This window comes from Nelumbo lutea, chromosome 1, assembly GCF_056320005.1.
Source record: "Nelumbo lutea isolate HS-2025 chromosome 1, American lotus-T2T, whole genome shotgun sequence".
In the NCBI taxonomy this organism is placed as follows: domain Eukaryota; kingdom Viridiplantae; phylum Streptophyta; class Magnoliopsida; order Proteales; family Nelumbonaceae; genus Nelumbo; species Nelumbo lutea.
The window spans coordinates 159,907,635-159,918,440 of record NC_142684.1 but is presented as its reverse complement, the minus strand read 5'-3'; the positions used below and the strand labels follow the sequence as shown (position 1 = coordinate 159,918,440).

The following is a 10,806-nucleotide window of genomic DNA, read 5'->3' as shown; positions in this document are numbered from 1 at the left end:
TCCATCAATTTCAAGACTCCTCAAGACAATTAATTAATTTAGAGAAACCAGTAATTTATTTTAGCAAGAACATCTATCCTAGGCACCAAAGAATAATTCGTAGACAACTTTAAATAAAAACCCTTCATGAGAATACCAAATACCAAGGTCTTCCTATAATTTGGGGTTGAAATAAACACTCCCAATTATCCTTTATTTTGGATAATCTTAAAGCTATCCTTAATAAATGGAAAGCTACAGCTCTCAGTCAAGCTAGTAAAAGAATTCTCATTCACTCTGTCATTCAAGCTATTCCATCTCATACTATGTCTGTTGTACAATTACCCCAAAAAACTATAATTGTTTATTGAGCAAATTATTAAAGATTTTTGGCGGGCCAGGTCAGAATCCAATTTACATCCTTATCATTGGTGCTCTTGGAACTCTCTAACTATTCTTAAATCATCTGGAGGCCTAGGTTTTAGAAATATTAAGTTAGTAAACCTAGTAGTACTTAAAAACTAGCTTGGAGGTATCTAAATGAACAACATAAAATGTGGGCCCAACTCTGGAAATCTAAATATCTTCCAATTCATTCTCTCTTCCCTTATTACATCCCTTCAAATAGTTCCTTTTTTTCTTGGAAATCTTTGGCACCCAAACTTTAAATTCTACTTTAGGAAGTAGGATTTTTAGTTCGGGAATCCTCTTCAAAACAACTTGCTCATCTACCTTGGATCCAAAATAATGAAAATTTTCATATGATAACTCACCCTATTTCTCTTCCTAAGTCTTACCTTACCTTTAATGATATTATTATTAATGGTAGTTGGAATGCTCTTAATCTTCATCAATATTTTGACACTAAACAAGTAGAGTGCATCTTACAAACACCTATTTCCTAGCTAATAGCTCTATTTCCTGGATTTGGACTAAACATTCAATAGGTAAATTTTTAACTTCAGCTGCCTATAATGAACTGTTACCTGATTCTCTCCCAAGATTTTCTAACCATCAAAAATCTTGTGTCAAATGGATTTGGAAACTCTCTTGTCTCCCTCGTTATCAATTATTCATTTGGAGGATTATCCAAGGTTTTATTCTTGTCAAAATAAAAATTTTACTACCAATCAGGACCAAAATTATGTTCTTTGTCAAAATCAATTGAAAACCCTTCATCATCTTTACCCAATTGGATAAACTGTATTCTCAAACTTCGTTCTCTTTTCTCTGAAAAAATCATTTTTTTTAAGAGTTGTAAGTTGGTATGCTATTTCTTTATATTATATCTAGTTTGCTCGCAATGAAAAATCTTTTAAAGATATTATTGTCTCCAATCTATTGATTCTTAGGAAAATTAATACTATTTTTATGGTATTCAAATATCAAGTATTTCACGAGAAGCCTCTTCGGATCTACCTCCAATCTTAAACCTTTCTGTGCAATCGTATATGGATGGTATTTTATTTACTGATGCAGGAAAGGTATCTTTTATTGTCTTCGGATCTACCTCCAATCTTAAACCTTTCTGTGCAATCGTATATGGATGGTATTTTATTTACTGATGCAGGAAAGGTATCTTTTATTGTTTTTTGATTTGATACTATCCTCCTCAACAATCACCTGGAATGCATTTAAATCTCAGGAGGTCGAAAGAATTTAAATTCAATTGAAGCAACAGAACTTTTTGCTATTCATCAAGGCATCCTACAGGCTCTTTAACAAAGAAAAAGGAACACTTTGGTCTGCTTGGATTCTCAAATGATTATTCCAGCCCTGCAAGGAAAACCTTTCCTTCATTGGTCTTTATTGGCTCTTCTTCAAGGAACTCAGAACTTATTTCAATCCTTTCAATCGGTTTCTTGTATATATATTAATAGAAAATGTAACATCACAACTCGTCAGATAGCATGCAGGAGTAAAACTGTCGTACATAATTACTTTTTGTTAGATACTTATCCTCTTGATGTCCCTGATGTAAAGAACTATGTAGTCTGTTCTTTTTGTTAATATAAAAAAGAAAGCAGGCTCTTAAATACGAAGTTGCATACTCTTTTTTCTTTTAATGCAAAAGGTATCCAACAAAATATGTTCTTCTAACTCTCTCTTCTTTCCTATTTTATTTGTATGATTCAATGAGCTATGCAGTATTCTGATTGCAATGAAGTTGTTTAATAAAAAATTTACAACACTGATAACAAATGCTTGAAATAGTGGTGCTGGATTTAAATAGATATTGTTGCTAAATCTTGGTTTTGGGGCATAAGTACTTGGTATCATATTCCACTTCCAATTTCTCCAATTTGGGTTTCAAATAGGTACATTTTCAGCACCAAGTAGCCATCCTGAAAACTTGAAACAACTAAGTATTGATTTAGAAGAGAAAACAAAAAAAGAAGGGAAATCTATTTATAAAATAGAGAGACTAGTGGATGAGGATAGGCTGGGAGAGTTGTTGGACTTGGAGAAGAATCAAGTCGAAGTGATCACAATGGGAGATGGGCTCTATTTGAAGGACATTTGGCCTGGAAAAAGCTTCAGCTCTAAAATCTATCTTCGATATCCTTCTAGCCTTTCTTACTTTACTATCGCTTCTTTCAAAACCGAAAGTGGAAGACTAGAATCCTGTTTCTGTTCAACGACACTGAACAACTTCCCCCAGGCTCAATTGAAAAGTTATTTGCATTGAGGAATCAAGTTGCTGAAAATTTCAACTTATTGGGTTTTATTATTTCCAACATGATTTAACGGTGATGTCAATTGTTAGAAAACTTAAGAATACTTTTAAGGGATTTTGTAGACAATAGGAGTAGGATTAGTCCATTTTCTCACATTGATTATAATGCATTGTCAGCACCAGATTTTTGCTTAGTCCATCGCCTAAAGCCTTAATTTACCCTGAATGCCTAATTAGATCATTTTCAACCACTCCAAAATGCCAAAAAACTTGAATTTTGCCCCTCAAACCCTCAAACCTACCATTAACTTTACCCGATGCCAAACCAATGGCCCCAATCAACTCCCACCTACACTTTGACCCTCATATCATACACCACCATTAGACTCAAGACCTCCCAAAATACACACCCAACAAATATCACCTCAAAAATCCTCCGTTTACCCTTTCATCAAGCAAATATTCCATTTTGACCTATTTCGTTAGCATAAAACACTTACAACCCAAATCCCCTTGGTCCAAACACATTTGAGTCAATCAGACCATACAGTTAAGCCCTAGACACACCAAAACACCTGCCCATTAAGCCAAGATTCACAGGTTTATTCCTCAATCAAGCTAAGATTCCATTCTACATCCTCTCATTGATCCAAATTCCTACGATCTTGACTCCCCTAAACCAATAAGACATTACCATCAAATCCTAGACAAGCCTAAAATACCCATCCGTAAAATTTGATCCTAAAATACCTTTGTTTGCCCCTTTGTCGTGCATAGATTCTATTTCGAGAATCCATATTAATCGAATCAAGCCCTTTCCAAATCTGGCCGATCTATGCCTATTTGACCCAACCTGAAACCACCAATCAACTTAGAATGTCCAAAAATCTCACCTGCCAAATTTCAGTAAAAAATACCCCTCGTTTACCCATCTATTAGGAAATATTCCATTTTAATTAATCTGATTGGTCCATGCATGTAAAAACCCTCTTTGTACCTAGGACCCATTTCAACCCTTTGATCATTAACCCAAAAGCCCCATCGTTGAGCTAAAACCCCCCTGACCCTAATTATTAAAATTACCAAAATACCCCTTGAATTCCTAAAAATTACAAACCGCCCCCAACCCTATTATAAAAGCTAACCTATCTCCTTCATTTACTCTAATCTAATCTTCTCCCTTAGAGGTGTAAAGTAGGCCATGTCCGACCGGCACGACACGACCCATGGGCGGTCCGCACAAAGTGTGGGTCGTACCATGATGGCCCGCAGACCGTGGGCCATGCCACCCTCTCCGGTGAAAAATTTGGGGGTCGGCCCGGCACGGCCTATGGCCCGTGCCCATGTGGGTCCGTGGGCCGAGCCTTGGGCCAAGTCGAGCCGTGTATCGGGCCAAAGCTATTTATTTAAAAAAAATTGACAAAAAAACTTAAATTTTAATTTTATATAAATTTTGTGTATAAAATTGCTTATATATGCAGTAATTAAATAAATTAGTATAATAAAATAAAAAATATTTATTTAATTAATATATTATATACTATATATTATTATATAATTATAATATATATAAATATAAATAAATATATATATAATATAAATATATATAATACCGCAGGCGAGACGGCCCGCTCGGTCGTGCCATGCCGTGCCGGCCCGTGGACCTAAAATCCCAGGCTCGGCACGACCCGCAGATCGTCGTGCCGGGCGCGGCCTGACACCTCTATTCACCCTCTTCCTCCTTTCCACTAAACAGGGGCGGCTGAGGCGACCTCCTGATTTCTCTCGTCTCCTTTCTCCTCTTCCCTTATCTCTTTCTCATTTTCTGTCTCTCTTTATTTATTTCCCATGATCTCTCTTCCCTGGTGAAAGAATGGGAAGGGGGACACTGTTCGTCTTCTTCCTGAACCTTTGAGTTCAGTGGCGGCAAGGGGACACTCTTCTTCTTCTTCTTCGATTTTCCTCTCTGTTCATCATCTTCTCAGCAATGACAGAGAAACCCTCTAGATACCCACGAAACCCTTCTTCATTCCCAGTTCTCCCCGGTGCGAATCGAACTACTTCAAGTCTCGTTCTATATTTTTGTTATGTTCCTTCCATTCCCCAATATTCTAATTAATTCAATCGACTGCCGAGCCCTCTCTATTCCCTATTTCTCATTGCCGGTCGAGCAGAGGTTGAGGTAGCAGTGACAACTTAGTATATCGTTTTCTTCTCTGCGTGGTCTACATCCAGCGCATCATCCAGTTTTTATTATCTTTCTTCCAAATCGTCGTAGCAGACTCAAAGTTTCCCTTCCCATTCTTCAACTTCAGGCCAAACATAAACAAGTAAATCTGATCCATCCTTTTCCTCTTTCTTGCTGCAATGAGGATCTGAGGTCGGGGACGAAGGTTGATGGAGTTGGTTCCATTGAACCCACTCCGGAAAATTCTCGTCCCTGATCCAATCCGACCTGAGTTCTTATTGATTCCCGTGCTTTGGTTAGATACAAATGTAACTTCACAATGATTAAATCCGATTTCATTTTATTATTTCTCTTCCTTCATGCTATGTAGTTAGATCCGGGTAGTTTAGGTTTGAATTGGATTTCCCCGTAGTTTACTTTATTAATGGTAGATATATTCTCATTAGCATATACGGTAGGAATTAGGTGGATAAACAAGGGAAAGAAGAATTAAAAGAATTAATAAAACAACATCGGATTTGTTCTCGTCTTTTTGTTTTTAATTGTTTAATTGATTATGTTCATGGGAGTCTCATATGGGCCACACCTATAGGACTCGGGAGAGAGGTACCTCTCCTGTCCAAGTCTTACTCACACTGATTTAACCAGTGCCTCGAGGAGTCATTATTAAATCAAAATGAGTATTCCATTTCCAGCCCAAGTGAATCATTTTCTGACGCTCACATGCATCAACCACAATTAATGAAAATGCATCCGATGGTCTCACTGGGTTAGTAGTTTAGTGTTTCAAAGTTTGTATTGAAATGTTGACTTTCAAACACCAAAACTTTCAAACTGTTCAGACCATCTAGTGCATTTTCAATAATTGTGGTTGATGCATTGCATTACGGTCAATTCTGAGGTATATCAACAGGGTGAGAGACCCTTGGCCTCCATACACTTCTCTTTTTATATAGATAGCCTTGAGTGAATGGAAGCTGCAACAGTCCCCTAAGCGGGCAGCTGCTCCTACTCATAATTTCAAGCAACCTACTCTGAAACACGAACAAACTTTATACTACGTGCCAAAAGACTAGAGATGTTCTCATTCAAAAAGCCTTTGTTTCTATTTTTCATTGTTATGTTCGTCTTCGTCTCTCTTCCTGTGAAGATAACATTATCAACAAGAACAGAAGCTGAAGCTCTGGTCAAATGGAAGAACAGTATATCTTCTTTTGCTTCCCTCAATTCCTGGTCTCTCGACAATATTCAAAATCACTGCAATTGGGCCGGCATCACATGCAACGATGATACAAGTGTGATTGAGGTAAATCTTCCCTCCTCAAATCTTAATGGGACACTTGAGCAATTCAGTATGAGTTCACTACCCAATCTCACCCGCTTGGATCTTAGCTTCAATAAACTCAAGGGAACGATTCCACCAGCCATTAGAAATCTCAGCAAGCTCACCCATTTAGACCTAGGCTCCAATTATTTCTATAACATCATCCCTCCAGAAATGGGACTTTTATCAGAGCTCCGTGTTCTTAACCTCTCTAAGAACCAACTTGGAGGTCCAATCCCATATCAGCTCAGCAATATACAGAAGGTTCAGTACTTACACCTTGGAGAGAACAACTTGGAATCCCCAAACCCAATAAAATTTTCCGGCATGCCTCAGTTGATATACCTTAATCTTTCTTACAACAATCTTGCCAAGGAGTTGCCGCCATTCATCCTCAATTGCCCGAACCTAACATTAATCGACTTGTCAGTGAACCACTTGAGTGGTCCAATACCAGAATCCTTAATGACCAGCTTACAGAAGCTTGAGTACCTCTACTTCACCTACAATTCCTTTCAAGGGAAATTGCCTGTAAACCTGTTTAAGCTTGCTTCGCTCCAAGTATTACGTCTTGGATACAACAATTTCACTGGTGCGATACCTACTGAGATTGGTTCCATTACCCGACTTCAAATTCTTGATTTATACAACAATTCGCTAAGCGGACGGATTCCTCCTTCTATAGGCCAACTCACCATGGTTGAATTTCTTGATCTCGGTCATAATCGATTGAATTCTACTATTCCTTCCGGACTTGGCCTTTGTACTAATCTCACGTACCTAAGCCTTGCAGAGAATTCCCTCGTTGGAAAGCTGCCTTATTCCCTGTGTAAACTCACTAAGATATCTGAACTGGGTATCTCGGATAACTTCCTCTCTGGAGAGATCTCTCCGTTTTTCTTGACAAATTGGACGCAATTAATATCCTTGCAACTCCAGAACAATTCTTTCACAGGAAACATTCCACCGGAGATTGGCAGACTGACAGAGCTTACATACCTCCATCTTTACAATAATGAATTCTCAGGTTCTATTCCTCCAGAGATCGGAAACCTGAAGGAATTGATGTCGCTGATCCTCTCGAGTAACATGCTTTCCGGTGAGTTGCCACCCGCGCTATGCAACAGTTTTGCCCTTCAATACTTGATGATGTCTTATAACAATTTCACGGGCCCCTTGCCGGATTGCTTGAGGAATTGCTCAGGACTGGTCAGAGTCACGCTTCTACATAACCAACTCACAGGGGATATATCCAAGGCATTTGGAGTGCATCCAAATATTGAGTATATAGATCTCAGTGGGAATCAATTGTCTGGACAGCTCTCTCCAGAGTGGGGGCAATGTGCAAATCTTACTGCTTTGCGCATTAGTGGGAATAAAATCACTGGTGAAATCCCAGCTGAGATTGGGAAGTTGACTCAGTTAGGAGTACTAATCCTTTCTTCAAATGAGCTGACCGGAAAAGTTCCTACTGAATTGGGAAACTTAAGCAAGTTAAGTCGTCTTTATTTGAGCAACAACCACTTTACAGGGGTGATTCCTCAAAGCGTCGGCAATTTATATGGGCTACAAGAACTGGATTTGTCAGGAAATGCACTGAGTGGTAGCTTACCCGTAGAACTTGGAAATTGTATCAACTTGATACAGCTGAATTTGAGCAACAATGAATTATCTGGTGAAATACCTTCTGAGATGGGAAGTTTGATCAACTTGCAGTCATTTCTCGATCTTAGTAGAAATTCACTCTCTGGACCAATCCCTCAAAACTTGGATAAGCTGATCAAATTGGAGAATCTCAACCTCTCCCATAACAATCTTTCTGGCAGGATCCCAAAAACGCTAGCTGATATGCCGAGTTTACAAGATATCGATCTATCCTTCAATGAGTTGATGGGTCCCGTCCCGACTGGCAAGGTTTTCCAGAAAACTCCCACTGAGGCCTTTACAGGGAATCCAGGCTTATGTGGAGATGTAAAAGGACTGCCCACTTGTAATTCCGGCCTTGCAAATGGCGATTCGATCAAGCACAAGAAAATCCTTATCGTTTTCATTGTCCCGTCCTTCAGCATATTACTTTTAGTAGCCATAGTTTTTGGAATTCTGATCCTGAGAAGGAAATCAAGAAAAGCAAATGTCAAGGACAGAGGAGGCAATGAGGATGCAACTTCTAACTCATTGATTTGGGGAAAAGGAGGGAAATTTACATTTGGTGGTATAATGGAAGCCACAGAGAACTTCAACGACAAGTACTGTATCGGAGAAGGAGGATCAGGGAGTGTTTTCAAAAACGGTACTGTCAACAGGTCACATCCTGGCCGTCAAACAACTCAAAGTTTCAGATTCTAGTGATATCCCAGCAACAAATCGACGAAGTTTCGAGAATGAAATCAGAACACTGAGGGGAATGCGGCACCGAAATATCATTAGATTGTATGGATTCTGCTCCAAGAATGGTTGCATGTACTTGGTGTATGAGTACGTAGAGAGAGGTTGTTTGAGAAATGTCCTAACTGGGGACGAAGGAAGAGAGAAGCTAGATTGGGTGGCCAGGCTGAAGATCATACAAGGAGTGGCCCATGCTGTTGCTTACTTGCACCATGGCTGCGTGCCTGCTATCGTGCATCGGGACATATCTCTGAGTAACATCTTGCTTGAGTCTGACTTCGAACCTCGGTTCTCCGACTTCGGAACAGCCAGATTGTTGAGTGCTAATTCATCCAGCTGGACATCTATTGCTGGGTCTTATGGCTACATGGCTCCAGGTAAGCTGTCATCTCATTCCCTGTTACTGCTACTCCGTTAGTCGCTTCTAATTGTTAGGAATTATATATGTTCTGTTTTGGTTCATGGATGGGATGGGAACGATCCATGCATCCATATTTGCTAATACCAGTTTTTGTGGGGCAAACTGCCAACTGGGGAACCACCCCAGTACAGGGAGGTCCAAACAATTAGACCAACTGAAGAGTTCTAAATTTCAATCTCTCTATTAATGGATGTAATTAATTTCTAAGTTTGCGTTTGGCACAATCACACTGACCAAACTGATAGGTTATCAGATTTAAGTAGTTAATTCATAGTTTTTTTTTTTTTTTTTTTTTTTTTCTGAAACAAGTAAATTCATAGTTCAGTTTAAAGAATAATGTTGATAACATAATATTTTGTATTTAGTATCCATAAACTTTCTTTCTGTTGGAATATATACATTGTTATTGGATGCTTATTGGATTAGATGCCGTTACAAAGAGTCTGGGTCATATGTTGTGCTACTTTGCAAATACATGATTCTCATTCATGGATGAAGGTTAAAACAAATATTCCACTTTAATTAGGTTTTAACAAGAGAATCTTATTTGAATTTGAATTGGTACATCTCTGTAAGTAATTGACAAATGTGGATTCTTCCCCTTTATTGATGGATTTGGGTTAATCATGGGCTTTATTGATGGATTCGAATCCGCATCTTTGTATATCTCTGTATCACGCATTTAAAAAATAGGGTGGTTTGTCTATCAAAGAAATATAGGTGCTATTCAGGGAAATGGTTGCCTAAACTATCTTTCCAATGAAGCAAGAATGGCCACCCAAGTTCTTTTATGGGGGAGATAATTCATGTTTGAACCAATTTGTGTTTGCGGTTAAGATCAGAATTGTCTATTGTTAATACATGTTTGTTTTAGATGGGAATCGGAGTCAAATTCCAATAGTTGGTGTTTTGTTTATTTGGAGTTGAAATCAAAATCAACTAAATTTTTTTCATTTTGTATATATTTATTATATTTTATAATTATTTTTTTATTATTTTCGTTCTATTATTATTATTATTGTTGTTGTTATTATTATTATTACTATTAATATTTAATAATGAATATATTAATATCTTTTAATGATTTGTGAATATTTTATTAATATGTTATAATTATTTAGTAATTAATTCCTTTGCTTATTATTATTAATTTATTATTATTTTGTTATAGTATTATTTTACTTATATTTTATTAATATTAAGGTTTTGAGGGATTTTCTTTTGTGAGGAATTCTTTATTTTTTGACAAACTCGAAAATGAGAATTTCATTCCGAATGGAGAAATCTGAAATGACCATTTCCCCATATTGGGGGATTGCATTTCAATAGGAATAGGAATTAGAATCCTATTCGGACCAAACAAATGACTGGAAAATGGAATGGGCCTTTCCCATTCTGATTCTGATTCCATGCTCTTAACCCAATTAGTGACAAGGAAGACATAAACCTCTTAATAGATCATGAAACAATGAGGTATCATGGGCCTAAAGCTAAGAACAGAACAAAGAGATCCCAATTCATTAAGGCTATATTTGGATTGAAGGAAAAGTAGGAAAAGAAAGGAAAAGACAGGAAATACAATAGAAGGGTTGTAAAAGTTTCTCTTCTTTTCCCTACATTTTCCTTCAAAAAAAAACATGGCCTAAGTGCTTCATTAATCCAGATTTATTTTAGTCATTCTCTTCAATCCCCTAAATTCTGTTTCACAAATTTCATTAAAACGGTTTTCCAACCAATATTAATGTAATTAACAAATCACCAATTCTCACAGCCAATATTGAAGCTTAAAACATCAAGGAAAATTACCAATATTAATGTAATTCACAAATCAT

The 10,806-nt window shown here is 37.5% G+C and overlaps 1 protein-coding gene across 1 annotated transcript; it reads left to right on the top strand.

Annotated features, from left to right (window-relative positions):
- Positions 1-5,770: 5,770 nt before the first annotated feature.
- On the top strand, positions 5,771-8,971 carry LOC148878711 (uncharacterized). The gene is given in 2 exon segments (XM_088973158.1): positions 5,771-8,451; positions 8,453-8,971. Coding segments are annotated over 2 exon segments (3,048 nt in total). The 5' UTR covers positions 5,771-5,922.
- Positions 8,972-10,806: the final 1,835 nt, after the last annotated feature.